This window comes from Phyllostomus discolor, chromosome 10 (genome assembly GCF_004126475.2).
Source record: "Phyllostomus discolor isolate MPI-MPIP mPhyDis1 chromosome 10, mPhyDis1.pri.v3, whole genome shotgun sequence".
In the NCBI taxonomy this organism is placed as follows: Eukaryota; Metazoa; Chordata; class Mammalia; order Chiroptera; family Phyllostomidae; genus Phyllostomus; species Phyllostomus discolor.
In genome coordinates, this window is record NC_040912.2 from 43960687 (window position 1) to 43977475 (window position 16789).

Consider the following 16789-nt stretch of genomic DNA (forward strand, 5'->3'; position numbering starts at 1 on the left):
CTGAACAGTATATCCTTTGTCCACTGATTTGTAATACCACTTATGCCATATGTTAGGGATCCATATAAGCATATATCTATTTCTGAGTTTTCTATTCTGACCCATCAGTTTATTTGTTTATATGCTGTCTTAGTCTCTTTTGGACTGCTATAACAAAATACCACAGACTGGATGGCTTAGAAACAACAGAAATCTATTTCTCACAGTTCTGGAGGCTACAAAGTCTACACATCAAGGTGTCAACAGATTCAGTGACTGGTGAGATCTGCCCTCTTTCTGCTATAATCTCACATGGTGAAAGGGACAAGGTAGCTCTCTGGGGCCTCTTTAATAATGGCACTAATCCTATTTATGAAGGCTTCACCTTCAAAGGCCTAATTTCTCTCCAAAGACCCCATCTCCAAATATGATCATATTAGGGATTAGGTTTCAACATATATATATATTTTGGTGGGGACACAAACATTCAGTCTATCGCATACGCCTACATCATACTATCTTTTTTTTTTTTAAATTCCCCCCAAGGGTATTTTTTCTTTGCTTTTTAGAGAGAGAAGAAGGGAGAGAAACTGATGCGAGAGAGAAGCATTGACCAGCAGCCTCCTGCACACACCTGAATTGGGGATTGTACACACCTAGGCCAGGAACAAACTGCAACCTAGGTATGTGCCCTGACTGGGAATCAAACCTGTAACCCTTAGGGTATGGGATGACTCTCCAGTCAACTGCGCCACACCAGCCAGGGCCTATACCATACTATCTTAATTACTATACCATTAAAGTAAATTTTTACATCCGGTATAGAAAGTCCTTGTTGTTCTTCAAAAATGCTTCTGCTATTGACACATTTTATTCTTTAATGTGAACTTTTAAATCCAAGTCCAACTGAAAACAAATAAACAAGCATACTGGTAGAATTTTGATAGAAAAAGCAGTGATAATGCTCCTAAAATTTTATCATGAAATATGTAGGGTTTTAGAAAGTTCTTTGATAGCTACCTTTGATCAGATTAAGGAGGTTCCCTTCTCTCTCTGGATTTCTAAGAGTTTACTCGCTGATTTGATTGTTAGGATTTCAGGAGGACTTGAATATGAGAAAGAAGTAAGGAAGAGTGAGGATTTTAAATGACCACCAGGTTTCTAGACAAGTGAGTGGATGGATGAGATGTCATTCATCATGAGTGTGAGTACTGTAAGAAAAACAGATTTATAGGGGAAGATGGTATGCTTGGTTAAATCTGAGGTACTGCTGGGACATTCAAATGAAGATGTCCCATAGACTTGTGGTTGTCCGAGATGGTATACCTACTCCTGTGTGGCTACTGAGTACATGAAATGAGGCTAGTCCACATGAGATGTACTCTAAGTGTTCACAATAGATTTTGAAGACTTAGTATAAAAATAAAAACTACTTCATTAATATTTTTCATATTAGTTACATGTTGAAGTGATATTTTGAGTATACTGGGTTAAAGAAAGGATATTAAAATTAATTTCCCCTTTTTAAACATCTTTAATGAGGCTACCAGAAAAATTTTAATTACATATGTGACTCATTATATTTCAATTAGACAGCATTACTATAGGCACTTGGAGATACAAATCTGATATTCATGAAATATACCTTTGTGAATTATAATCTTACAGGTAAAGCTAAGGCCACAGATGTAGTTAAATCTGATCATGAAGTATGTTGAGTGAGTAAAAGACTATTGCACCTAAACACAATTGGATTTACAAAACTCCATTTATCAAGAGCTTTTCAGGAACATAAGTTTGCAAGATGAAAATACAACCATAACATAAATACTGAAATTCTATGTTCCAGTGAAGTCAGATCACAGCTCACAGTTTAAAAAAAAATTATAGGACTGTTATCTTAATTGAATGTAAGCTTTTTCTTTACTTCTATAAAATTCAAAAGTTTACATACATTCAAAGGAGATGGACAAATAGCCCCACATAATCCAACACTGTAAACCAACCTGGTGAAAAGGATCGTCTCTATATTCTTTTTTCACACATGGATTAATATGAGGATTTTCCATATCTGTCTCACTGGTACAAGATGATCGGCATTCTGCACAATGTAACAAGTCTTCCCATAATACATCTTCTGTTTCAGATTCTGGCCTTGTGCTCTCAGAATCCTGTCTGGAACTTGAACAGCGAGAGCTGCAACTAGTACCCGATTTAGGGGCATCCTGAAATTAAGATATTCTTTGACATTAATACAATTTATGTACCCTTTCCAATTCGAAGGATTCTATTGGAACCATATATTGCTACTTTTTGCTAAAACAACAAATACACTGTCAAGTGACAGTGAAATAGGTAGCAAAACATTAAAAATGCAAATTAGTTTTTAAGGAGTAACAAAATTTCCTCATATCAAAATTTCACATTTCAGCTCAAGTGTTATTTTGCATGCAAAGGCTGTGCCTTCTCTTAAACTTTATTATGAAGTTAAGAATTCAGGTAGGCGAAGACTAGCCTAAATTGATATGGACTGCATAGTCACCCATTGTAATCGATGTGTTTAATGGAGTTTTCTTACTTAGTCTTTTCTAGCAACAATAGATTTCCTTATCTATTGTTTTTGTTTCTCAAACAGCAGGTTCTATAAACTGACATAAAATTAACATATAATCTATACCATGAAGATAAATGCCAGTTCATGTTTTTGAGATAGTCTATGATATAAAAGTGAAAAACTAAAAGACACAAGTTAAATAATTTCTAATCAATTTACTTTTTTCTAGGAATTTTTAATGTACACAATAAATAAAGTAAAATTTTAATTTAAATGAATCCAAAGTAACTTGTACCAAATAAAGAACAGCCATCCTTACAGCAAAGTGTACTGAAATTTTAGATTTGTTTTTAGCTATCTTGTCACTAAGATTTGTCAGTTTCATCTTTAAAATGTTTTATAATTATCTCTTTCTCTTTTCCATGCTATCACCAGGTATCACTCATACTTTGTTTGCTATGAGAGCCCTATCTAAAAGGACTTCCCTCTTCCCAGATAAACCTTCTTCAAGTACAGCTAGCTGTTCTTTCACTCCTCTGACCAAAACCCTTCTGTAGCTTCCTACTGCTGCTCTCCTAGACAAAAGTCAAATTCCTTCACCTAGCATGCTGGTCTTCAAATGGCTACTTTTGGACTTTGTTTTCCATTCTGTGTACAAGAGCTTTCTCCTCCAGTGACTGGGCTACTCCTTAACTCCTAAACACAGCTTGTTCTTTGCCACTCCAGCCTCTGACTATGTTCCTACCTCTCATTATGAATTCTACTCTCCTTTAAAGCATACTCAACAAACTGTCAAGAAATTACCATCTCTATCCCTTTCTAGATGGCTTACCTTGTTTCTGAGCCTTAGTTTAGTCATCTACTGATACCAATGGGGAATAAACTACCTACCTTAAAGAGATATTGAAAATTAAATGAGCACTATTGCTTTTAAGAAAAACCTGTATGAAGCTGAGGTTCAATAAATATTATTTTAAAGTCCACAATTTAGAGTGAACATTTTGTCCTTGAAGTGAGTTGTTATTATATTCATTTGACAATAAATTCTGTCTTCTTACCCAACATCTACAATATTATCTGTCAATTAAATGTTCATGTATTTCATATTCTCAAACAAATTGTAACTCTCAAATATACTATAGGTATATAAAAAACAGAAACCATCCTTACAGTAGATAATATCTTTAATGAATGAGGTATATTATTGATAATTAACATATAAATATTAGAATGGGGAACTATGTATATTTAGTGTGAAAGAATACTTGTGGGAGAGTTGTGAGATAAATATAATTATTTTGAAAGAACTGAATGAGAAAATGAATAAAGAAATAAAAAGAAAAAAATTACAGAGAAAAAGGGTAAAAACTGGTGTGTTTTTTTTTTTTACAAAAAACCCCTCCAAAAACGTTTCCAATTCACCGTCAAGCAGACTACTTGAAGCATAAGCAGTTTTCATCACAACAGTTTTCATAAGATAACAAGGCACAGAATATACTAAGCAATCGGTAATTGCTTATTTAATATTCTTCATAAAGTTAGCTTCTTATCTATTGCTAATTTCTGATGCAGCCTTGCTAATCAGATACATAAATAAAGAACAGATTGAACGCCCAATGACTGTTAACCGACACTAATGGGTGATTTCAGGAATAAGAAAATACCTATAATTCCTTATAAAGGTATTTTACCAAATACTGACTAATAACTGGGGCCATTTATAAATGTATAGTGTAAAAATCATTGTCTATAATAGCTTACATTTCAAACAGTATTTTACCTGCAATATTTAGGCAATAAATGGCCACTTGGAATTTCATTACAAACTACTGAATAAAGACTAAAAAAAAAAAAAGGAAATTACAGCATTAAAGAAAACAGCTCAAATTAAGAACACATTTAACTTAATTTGCTCTGCTTATTTTAAATCTTTAGATAGCTAAAACAGCATATAATCAAATTAAGAGAAGGATTATTTATTTGACAGAAATAAGCATTTATAACATGAGTGCTTTGTGTCAGGCAATTATACATAATCTTATTTAATCCTAAAAATCTGATGCTCCTGTTCTCCTCCTCTCTCCATTATACTGGCAGAAACTGAGGCTCAGAGAAGTTAAATAATTTTTCCAAAGTCACTTAAATAGTTTGATTCCAAGCCCATAGTCTCTTCATTGTTTTCCATCAAATGCTACTTTTCTTGAAAATCTTATCGACAATAGAGAATAAATATTACCACTTGTAGAGTTAAAAGCAGGACAGAATAGGAAATAAGACAAATGCTTCTAAGTTATCACAATTCCCAAGGATACCTTCTATATCTCAGCTAATCATGTAATTCCAGCATCTTCTCAACAGGTGACTGAAAGAAGCCAACCAGATATAAATTGGTAAATAGGAGAAAAAGACAAGAAACTGGGTTAGGGGTGGGAGGTAAAGGGGGCTGAGTAAAAGCCAACATATTGAATGGTAAGATCACCACCTCATCCTCAACCCCCTTGGTACTGAACACATTGGTAGCCTAGTATAATATCGGGCATTCCCATGGACCAAAGACTAGGTGATTTTTCTTGAAAAATGAAATGGCCCTAAAAATGTAGATCTAGGGTGGTAATGGAAGAGAAGTGGGGAGGGATAGGTGGGTGGGCTGGAATGGGAGTAAAAGGGAGAAAACTGTACTTGAACATGATTAAAATATTTTAAAAAATTTAAAAATGTAGATCTAAAAATAGTGAGGCTTATTTATAGATCTCATGCACAAAGTGCTTCCACAAATCATTTATTTGTGCCTCACCCTCAAATTGCTGTACTCTCAGCAATTTGAAGAGTATGGTAATACATACATAAAGATACAAAACAACATTATAGATTTTTTGTCTCAATTTCACTTAAAGGAGGTTTTGTTTTGCTTTATGTAAAATACTCTTTGAAGTTGGTTCGATTTGAGTCAAAATATTTTGGAACTGAATGCAGCTTTTTAAATTTCTAAAGTTCCTTACCTTACAGATGAGGAACTTGAAGACTAGATTTTATTTTTATGTAATCTTTTTTATCATTAAAAAAGATGTAAAACAACCAATGCCTACTAGCTAATTATCACCCTTACTTCAGCACGAAATCTAGAAGACTTTAAGCAACCTATTTTAAAAGTTAATTAGTAGATAATGCTCTGTCCTTCAAGAATCTCAACAGTCCAAACCATAGCTGCAAGCCCAGAACATCAAAGATTATGGAGTGAGAAAAGTATCTGTAAAGCCAAATAATTTATTCAATGGGAAAGTAGAGATCTTCTATATGAGATCCTAAATCCCTTCCAGAACGAAATGACTTTTCTGTCTGCACAGTAAGGTTTTGAACTTCACAAGCATGGTTATCCAATTTTGGGACAGAGAACAGTAGTATACCAGATGATGTGGGTGAAAAGACAAAGAGCAGACACACTGGCATTAGTGTCTGCGTGATGACAGATACTAAGAAAAATATCTGGTCACCAGAAAAATTAACTAGAGATAAAAACACAGAGAAGAATATATAAAGAACAATTTAACTCTTCACTTAAAACCCAAAATACTCAACACTCCAGATCAGCATATTTGATTTTTGCAAAAGTTTAACCCCAAATCATTAACAAAAAAAGTCAATACAGTCCAAAAAAAGAAGTAACGGGAAAAGTAATTAATTTGTTTGGAAGCCAAATAATGAAATGTTCTGTCTTTAGAATAAAAACTAAAAATATAATTGAATAAAATTCTCTTTCCATTTAAATAGTTTCAAGAGGTATGATAACAGCAAGAGATGTGATAAGTTAGAAAAGGGTTTAGAAAAAATAAATATTAATAAAAACTAGAATCAAAGAAGAAAAAATACTGAATTTAATAGTATGGGTAACTTAATAACTGGTGATAAGAAAATAAAAAAAAGTCACTTAGAATAATAACTTTGCTATAATCAAGTAGTTATACAGCCTTTCAAATTATGGGAAAGACTCTCTCTCCAGGATGGGCTTCTTCAAAAGTAGATAAGAAACTGAATGTATGAGTCTTCAGAGGTAATATACAAAATAAGTACAAATGTGTGGCTATTTATTATGTGTGCAACACGTAAATCTAAAACTGCTATTCTATAAATCCAGATCATATAACAATAAGATATTGATACTCATGGGAAATGTTATTTTGATAATTGTATTCAATTGTTGAAAGAAGCTGTAAATTAGTAAATACAGAATAATACAGAATATATATATATATGTACATATGTAAGGCCAAAATATATACCTCATTAGGGTAATGTTTCTTATAATGGTGTGACTTCCTGTTCCGAAGAATACTCTCAGAAGTCCTGTCCACATGATGGCGTAATGGGTATCCTGGTTCAGGACCTTCCTCACTGGAGACTTCATCAGAGACATTTGTCCTTGTCCTCTGGGTATCCTAAAATGGAAGGTACAAAAAGAGGGTTATTGGTAATTTCTGACTTACCCTGTAGTTTTAAAAGTGCAAAATTTAAAATTATACATATATACGAGTGGGGGAAGCCCCCAAAACCGAAATTATCTTCTGGAGGGTGGGTCTGTTGTAGCACAGGCTTCCCCAACTAGGTGAATGGTCAAACCCATCTGTATCAGTGCACCAGTTGGCATTGTTGTGAGAGGGTATGTTCAGCTTCACTGAACTCAGTGAACTGTTTTTGAAGAGTCTTTCAACACGTTTGCCCATTTCATAATGGGCAATTTATGAACACATCTGCCCACACCACATTGAGTGTTCAGCAGTTTTTGATCCTGTGTCCAACCCTCCCTATTCACTCAATCGGACTTTAGAGTCTTTTTTTGTTTCCCTAGGTAAAGAGTCCTCATGGGAAACGTTTTGCTAATGTGGAAGAGGTGAAACAAAAAAGAGGCATAAACACTAAATTAAGGCATCAAAATCAACAAGTTCAAAAATGGTTTTGAGCAGTGGAAAAAAGTCTGGATAGGTGTATTGCATCATATGGAGAGTACTCTGGATATCACTGAAGTTTAAACATGTAAGAGTAAATACACAATTTTTTATAAATAAATTCCATTTTGAAGGGTCCCTCCTCATATACACAGACAGCTTGAAACACCTTCAAAAACTTCCAAGAGATTAAATGTACTACCTGACTTTCAGAAAAAATATCTTAATCAGTGACTGTACTAGTATTTTAATTTTAAGAGTAATTCCACAGCCATTGTCAAATATTGTTGTATACTATTTTTGTTCATAACAAGATTTGAAATAGCCTACAAAATTAAAAATATATAAAACATGATAAAAGCAGAAGAAACCATTTAAAAAAGCTGAGAGACCTGAGATGAATTATACTATTTTCACAAACTGATAATGTGATCAATTATGAGACCATCATTAATTAAATAATGACTTATGAAGCAGGAGGAGGTGAATGGTAGTTGAATGTGTGCACATATTAGATATTATGTACATATAAATTTGAAAGAGATATCCATCAGAAATTCCGAAATTGAGAGACTCCAGAATGTAAGTGTAACTGACACTTTCATATAGCTTTAGTAGTTAATACATACCTGAAAGTATATTTGAAAGCTGAATGATTGAAAATGTATTTGTTGAGGGATGACAGTGATGTAAGCCTCAAACTATCAGAAGGCTAAATGCTTCAACAATCTAAAATCAAGTAAGGGACTATATTTCATTGCAGTCCCATGCTATCTATTGTATAGCTACTGGTACTAAAAATACATGTACTGTCAAGGAGCAACACATACTTCATTCAAAATCAGACAGTCTTCTTTATTTATTTTCTTCAATACAAATGTTCATGCCCATATTCCTAAATGTAACAGTTAACATCTTTTAATTTGACCATATTTTTTTACTATAACAGCTTTTAAATAAGTTATTTAATGACAAAAATCCAGTGAAACAAAGAGACAGAGATATTATATTAGTCTTTGTTATAATAACCCAAGATGTATTTTTTATTTTGGAAAAGTAAACAAACAAAGAAAAAACAAGTGTGCTAATACCAGAGGTAATAAACGTAGGAAAAACAAGGTAATATTTTCTTACAGAAAACATGAATGGAAAATCAGGTTCCTAGTTCCATTTCTAGAATAATTTAGGTGTTCCATTTAAAACAAATTCTTATACTCAAGAAAATAGGGCAAGAAAAGGTAAGGTTTAATAAACATCGACTATGATATTATAAAGTACTTTAACATTTTAGAAAAATTTGAGTCATTAAGCAATTCAAGAAGGTACTAAGTTATATTGGCAAAAAGTTTATTCACGTTTATTTGATTTTCCACTTCATCAGTGTGATTTGTAAAGACTCACATAATAAATTCTAGAGAAAATATATAGTTCAAGGGAAACCATTCTGTCTTAAGTAATTTCCCATTAACTAATGTAAAACCACACATGCAAACTATTTTAAAAAATCACACTTACTTTGTTGGGGATGTTCCTCGGTGTTCCTTTGTTCCAGGTTGTCTCTTCTGGTTGAATAGTTTCACACTGAGGTTCATGGCTTTGTACTCCATCTTCACTGGTTTTAACAGTCTTTTTACCATCAAGGGATACATAGCCATTGTCAGTTTCAGTTGACTTATCAATTGAATTCTTTGTTTTCTTTGATCTAAAAAAATATTTAGAAGCATGTTATATGGATTTTACTTATTTTGGATGGGTCACTGATAGAAATTATGATCTAGTGATAATAAAATCTGATGGTTACTTCTATGAATTTTAATGGCCACCTCACTTTTACAATAAATAATTTAGAAATATAGTATCCATTGCAGAAAATAAACACATAAATCAGTGTCCTACTTTAGCTTATTTTATAGGTTCTGAGATCAAACAAATAAATACCAATTCTAAGAGACATGTTTTAACTTACCAAATAATTCTTGGTCAAAATTATCTGGTGTTTGAGCAAAATCTAGGATCAAAATTTTGCCCATTTTATTATGGTTAATAGTATGTTTTTTTAAAAAAACCTCAGTAATTATTAGATTAAGTTGCATTTAGTGGTTTAACTTAGTATTAATAATCTTGTTTACCCAAATGCTTTATCATTGGTATACACACATATATATCTCTGATAAATTTATTTTAATATAAAATGGGCCTTTGTTACATAAAAATACATGGAAAAAGGAAAAACTTTATACAAGATTCTAAATAATTGAAGAAGTATAAATAAAGAACACAAAGTAAAGAAGTAACCTCTTTCACCCACTGAAATACTCTGAAAAAATATTAGCAATTATTCGATTCCCAGCCAGGGTACATTCCTGGGTTGCAGGCCAGAACCCCCAGCAACCGCACATTGATATTTCTTTCTCTCTCTCCCTCCCTCCCTCCCTCCCTCCCTCTCCTTCTCTCTCTCTCTCTCCCCCCGCTCCCTCCCTTCCCTCTCTAAAAATAAATAAATAAAATCTTTAAAAAATATTAGTAATTATGTTAGTATGTAAATACCTAAAAGGCTATAATTGAGGTTCTTCATTTACAGGAATTAAATTTTTCTCAATACCTAAGACACAACATAGAAAATAATAAATAAGACTTTTTTATTAATAGGCAAATACTTGAGCAGTCCCTTCAGAGACTCCAGTGGGTGAAAGAATGGCTATCCAAAGGAAATGGTTAATAGTATTGTACAAATCAAATGTAAGTCCCACACAAAATTAAAATGTGCTCAATATAGATGAAGTCTATCACAGAACATTATTAAAAGCAATTATATTTAGTTATACTTAAATAAATCCCCTTGAATTTTCTCCAGAGTATCATGTGGGTCAAAAACCAAAAATTTTTACAAATGCATCAAAAGGTTATTCTTAACACTACAGTTACTTAGTTTTACTGGAAATTTTTAGAACTGTGTAAGACCTTAGAAATCCCCTATTTGGAAATAAGGAATCAGCCGTATAAAAAGATCTAAATGATTTATTTAAGGTCACACAGCCAGATACAGGCAAAAATGGCACTAGATTACAGACCTTTTGACTATGAGGTTACTTTACTTCTGCATATTACCTCCAACTCCAACTGCCTTCTCTTTTGGAAAAATGCCCGTTAGGATTTCTTGTTAACACACTCATCAAAGCCTAGAAAGTTTCTGTCTTACACCAATAGGCCCTTCTCCTTCCTGATGTTCTGCCGCAAGGTTACTAAAAGGAACAGACAGACTATACTTGTCATATATTCTACAGAGCTCCAACACTTCCTAGTCATTTAGAACACAAACTCCACAGAGTTGCCAAGACTTAGAAGCCCAATCTTCTGATTCTTTTCTTTGTACATGACTCTAAGAAAAATTAAGAGACCAATGGAATGAGACACCAAAGATCATTTAAGAGTGACAGAGGGAGGGAGGAAAATGGGTTATACAGGAGAGGAGAAAGGGTAAAACCAAAAAATAAAAGGTGCAGTGATAATTTGTAACCTCCTCTGCCTGGGAAAAAAAAAAGTGATTGAAACAGTTATCAATTGCTCCCTTTATCTTTCCCTTGAGCATGGAGATGTGGGAAAAAACGAAGGGAGATGAAATTACTTGATATCTTGAAAATGTGAGAACTCAGAGAAATTTTTTGAAGAGGTATTTATGAAAGTTCATGGATATACTGGAAGATTAATAGAATCATTAATCAGATAGGACATGCAAAAGGAAAAATTTATTTGGGAAGAAAGATGGAAATGTTAGACCTGAAGTACCTGGGAACATTCTAAGATCAGCAGGCAGTTGAAAACATAGGTCTGGAGGCCAGTAGTCGAAGTAGAAAAAGTGGCTGAAAGCTTGCAGATTGAACCAGAACCTGAGAGGACAAAAGTTAAGAGCCCAGTGAAAGGGCTTTGAATTAGCAATAACTGCTGCTTTAAGGATGATTACTTCCTTACTATGACAGGGTCAAGACTATATTAAGCCAGGGGAAAGAGTACTAGTAGCATCTATTCCATGTGACTGACACCTCTCAGCTATCTCCCATTTTATTCCTTCCTTATCTCTGCCTCCTTCTCTGGGTTGCTTTTCTCCTATCTTCCCTAAGTATGAGTAACACTATCAGAAGACATGAACAGAAGTTACTAAGCTATAGAAACTATCTGGTGCTTCTCATGAACTAAATGCAGATAAGTTGCAAACCAAGCTGAAATGAAAAAGAAAATAATAAATGTAAGTGCCACTCTTAGAATTTACAAAGTAATCAAAATATAAATCATGCAGCTTGGCAGTGACTGGAAATTATGGCAATTACACGAGTATCATTGGAGTGGGACTGCAGGGGCAGCCCATCAGGACTGGGAGATGGGCTACACAACGAGGATAACTCGAATAAGTAAATATATTGAGGACAATGAAATTGATTTTTCAGTGATAGAGAACAAAAATATAAATTAAAAGTGAAGGAAAGATGAAATGTACTCTGTGGTATTGTATTTGAAATGGAGCTATCACTGAAAATTTCTGTTTTATATTGGGTTGGCCAAAAAGTTCGTTTAGTTTATTCCATAAAATAAAAGATGCATTTTTTCATTTTCACTAATAACTTTACTGATTTGGATATTTTGAGTTTGTTGGCTACTGCCCACTATTGGCTTCTAGTGGTAGAGGTCAGGAGTGCTCCTAAACATTTTTCAATACATAAGACAGCCCCACAGCAAAGAATTATTCGGCCAAAATGTCAAAAGTACCAAGAAACTTCACAAACACTTTTGACACATTTGATGAGTCACAACACTTTCTCCATATACAGCACAAATCTTTTTTTTGTGTGTTTCAGTTGTGTTTTTATCTTTCTTGAAATAACAAAGCATAATATGCAAAAATGTTGCAATTTTCTTCTATCTTCAATATTAAAATGGCTGCACAAAAATTTACCAATTTTGATAAGTTTTTTTAAATGCACACTGATATGACAGCTGTTATGATACAATCTAACAAAATTGTTTTGAATAAAGTTAAAGACAGCTAAGCACTACTAGAGCCAATGTATGGAAAAAACTGAATGAACTTTTTGGCCAACCTAATAATATATTTAGATATAGAAATAAATATGAGTGTAAAGGGATAAATATACACTCACATATTCTAGCTCTACCCACTGAAGAAGGCCTGTGGGTAGCAACACCCCAACAGTCATGAGCACATCTACTACTCAGATCTTGATTTCTATATGCCACTCCCCTTGAAGAAATAGCTGAATCTAAGGGTGAGGCAATGGAAGTACAAGTTGAACATGAAATATTCTGTTGTGCCAGAAAATAAGGAAGTCCTCAAAGAATGATAAGGACATGTCAAAGAAAGTGCTCAAAGGGACTCCGATGGCCAAATTTAGGACAATCTGATCATCAAATGACAGTAACAAATTAAATAAAATACAAATCCATGAGTAAATAAAGAAGAGAAAGTTATTCCTTAAAGTAGAATGACAATAAATGTAGAAGGAATGATGGAGTTAGGAAAATCACTATTTGGTAACATTTACAATAACAATTCACACAAGACTAAATGAAAGTAGGTGAAGGGATTGGACAAAGAATGTATGAGGTCTGTCCAGAAAAAGTCCAGCCATTGTTAATATAACAAGAATGGTTTGTGTGACACCCATGTAACCTGGCAGCCAAGGAGAGTGGACTGGAATGCACATGCTTGAAGAATGCTGAGTTCATTATACTAGTCAATGGGGCTGTTGAGTGAGCATGTGTATACTATGTGGCCATTGCATCCAAATGACTGGGTAAGCAGAACAATGAATCTACATCAAATTTTGCATTAAGCTTGAACATTCCTCTGTGGAAACTATTCAGACAATTCAGAAGGGGGCAGCTATGGGGAACTGGTAACTGGCAGCTTTCTCATGACAATGCATCTGCTCCTGCATCACATCTTGTGCAGAGTTTTAATCCTTGTACCAAAAATTTCTGGTGGGATTATATGCCATTTCATCTTATACAGTGGACTGCACTGTATGAAGATCAATTTATTTAATCTTTAACTTTCCCTTTAGTGTTAAAAACAGTAAATATGGAGATTAAATGGAACAGAAATCTTTAAAGTAGGTCAGAAAGCATGTAAGTTAATACGTTGACCTGGTTTTATTTTGATTTCTGTGCTTAAAAGCACCAAGTCAACTTATATCACAGGTGGTAAACACAAGGCCCACAGGCCGAATCTGACCCTCCATCTTGTTTTATCTGGCCCTGTACCTTGTTTCTACCTGGTGGCAGCGCTGAACTCCTTGCCCCTAGTTAAGGAGTAATTATATTTATACAGTCCTAAAATTACATTTGGCCCTCTGAAGGCAACTATCAGGCTGATGTGGCCCCCGGTAAAAATGAGTTTGATACCCCTGAATGTTACTTTTTCTACTAAAAAAAGAGCATAATTCCTATTCACTGTCTGTTTCTGAATAATATTGTGATGGCCAAATGAACCTTAAAAGATATGAAAGAAAATGTAGGATATATCTGAATTCTGAAATAGGCATTATATTGAAGAGATACAGTATGTTCGAACTATAAGACAAACCTTTTTACCACATTTTTTGCTTCAAAAATTTTTCCCCTATTTTCCTCCTCTAAAACCTAGGTGCGTCTGGGGTCTAGACCATAAGATGCACCTAGGTTTTAGAGGAGGAAAACAGGCAAAAAAATTTTGAAGCAGAATATGTGGTTAAAAAGTGCATCTTATAGTCCAAAAAAATATGGTACAATGTAAATGCATTCTACATTGTATATCTCTAATATATATCTACATAAAACTGTCCCATCCTACTGTGAAAGGAGAGCAATTTAAAAAAAGGAAGAAAAAGGAAAAAAGACTAAGAGAGATACAGACAGAATCCAATACAAGTTAAAAACGAAACCAAACCTGTATCTTCTCCGGAGGAAGCAACTTAATGCAATATTACAGCAAACTATTAAAATTTTGGAAAATTTCCCCCAAAATTACAATCAATGAAAATATGCTCAGGATATAATTGCTTAGTTATATACCTAATGCATGATGAACTTTCAAAGAGCACAATCGCATATTGATGAAACAATGATACTAGTAGAGGAGTTAACAAAAGTGACCAAAATAGTTATTTGCAGTATTCCTTTTCTTGATTCATTAATTTAGCAGCTTTTATCAGTTATACTCAGTATTTTGATAATAGCTTTTTAACTTTTTTCAAATTTATTAAATATATGTACACTAGTAATATAACCCTTAAGTGTTTTAAATTAACTATTCAAAATAATTACATAAGATTGAGTTAGGTTTAATTTACTTTTGAAGTTTGCTATCATTACATTTCCTTACTTGGTATTTTAAATATTTATTGTGGTACAAACTATACAGAAAGCCCAATATATAATGAACAGAATTTCATCCAATAATGTATTTTTAATTCTTTTAAATAAAAATGCCTATGTTTTAGATCAGATAATTTTAGATAATTGAGACAGGAATTAAATTTAAAAATCATACAACTTTCATGATATACCAGTAAAGCCAATTTGATCTATACTGCTGATAAAGATAAAATAACCAATTTAACTGAAGTAAAATAGGACTTAAGAAATCATAAAAGAAACCAAAATCAAGAAACCCAACTAAATATATTTTGATGGTATATAGTCATTCTCATATAAATATATTTATACATATACTTTATTTTTCTATAATCTATAGTAATATAATTTATCAAAATATAATCCATAATAGAGCTGTAATATGTAAAGTCATTAATATTCATTACCCAAGACTGAAGTGCCAGAAAAGGGATAGATAGTGCATCTCTATATCATATAAAGCCTTGAATAAATACAAACCCCGATAAAAAGAAAGCAGCATGCCAGAGATCTCTGAAGACTGCGCCAACAGTGTATGAGGTGCTTGTACCGTAGCTCTGGACTGTTCCTTCCTGTGAATTATCTGTGGTACTAGAACCATCTCCTTCCCTATGTACTTCCAAATGGGCTGCTTTTCTTAATTTCCTTTAAGAGAAGAGATTAAGAATGGAAGGTAGCTTTAAAATTTAAAAAATCACCTTCATGGTAGTATGTTCAAAATTTTGGTAAACACATACATAGGAACTTTAATACATGATAAAGTTCAGATTTACTGGATAAAGTTAACCCAAATATAAAGTACATATTCAAGACCAAGTTCTATAAATGTTAAGGTATTATCCCTTGCTTATACTGATAACCAAAGGATATTAGGTAGTAAGGACTATTATTACTTCCCTATTTAAATGCCACTATCTGCAAATAAATAAAAATTTTAAATCAAAGAGAATTGTAATCTAACTGATCAGCGATGTTATTTATCTATTTATATTTTCAAAATGAAAAGGGCTTAAATATCAACATCCCCAAACTGCAAATGCCACAATCTTTTAGTAACAATATTCCAAAGAGGAATTATTCCAGCCTTGGCTGGGTGGCTGATTTGGTTGGAGCATTGGCCCATACACCAAAAAAGTTGCTGGTTCAATTCCCAGTCAGGGAACATACCTAGATTATTGGTTCACTCCCCAGCCGGGATGCATAACGGGAGGCAACCAATCAATGCTTCTCTCTCACATTAATGTTTCTCTCTCCTCCCTTCCTCTCTCTCTCTCTCTAAAATCAATAAACACACCCTCATGTGAGCATTCAAAAAATAAATAGATAAAAATAAAAAAGAGGAATTGCTCTAAAAGACCTTTAAAACAGAACTCCATTGTACTGAGTGGCCAGTGAGACTTGCTATGTTTACTTAATCTAGGGGCAATGTTAAACAGCTTCAAATAGCATTTAATAAATAGAATTTAGCTAAATTATTTTGTCTCTTGTTTTTGCCAAATCATCATAGAAGTACAAAGGTTTTTAAATAGTGGATATTACTAATTCCAACTAAAATACTGGGTTGGCCAAAAAGCCCACTTAGTTTTTTCCATAATATAAAAGGCACATTTTTCATTTTCACCAATAACTTTATTGATTTGGATATTTTGAGTATGTCATCAGCTATCTCCGGTGTGGTGTAATGCTGGTTGTTCTCAATGTCTCAATATTCACTATCGACTTCAACCACTCTATCAGACTGTGGAGCATCATCAATTGAGAAATCTCCAGCATGAAACTTCACAAATCACTTCTGACACATTTGATCAGTCACAGCACCTTTCCATACATTGCACAAATCTCTTTTTTTGTGTTTCAGTTGCATTTTTATCCTTCTTGAGATAATAAAGCATAATATGCCAAAAATGTT

At 33.3% G+C, this 16789-nt stretch overlaps 1 protein-coding gene across 6 annotated transcripts in view; it reads right to left on the minus strand.

Moving 5' to 3' along the window:
- PHTF2 (putative homeodomain transcription factor 2) overlaps positions 1 to 16789 on the minus strand; it is a 134768-nt gene that overhangs the window by 22853 nt on the left and 95126 nt on the right. For 3 of the 6 annotated variants that reach the window (XM_028525369.2, XM_028525367.2, XM_036010707.1), the window contains 4 exons: positions 15361 to 15525; positions 8989 to 9175; positions 6811 to 6966; positions 1986 to 2204 (listed from right to left, as the gene is read on the minus strand). In XM_028525369.2, the coding sequence (XP_028381170.1) occupies positions 1986 to 2204; positions 6811 to 6966; positions 8989 to 9175; positions 15361 to 15525 (727 nt within the window). Of the gene's footprint in view, positions 1 to 1985; positions 2205 to 6810; positions 6967 to 8988; positions 9176 to 15360; positions 15526 to 16789 lie in introns of those variants that run through there. The other 3 variants (XM_036010706.1, XM_036010708.1, XM_036010709.1) reach the window with 2 other exon arrangements.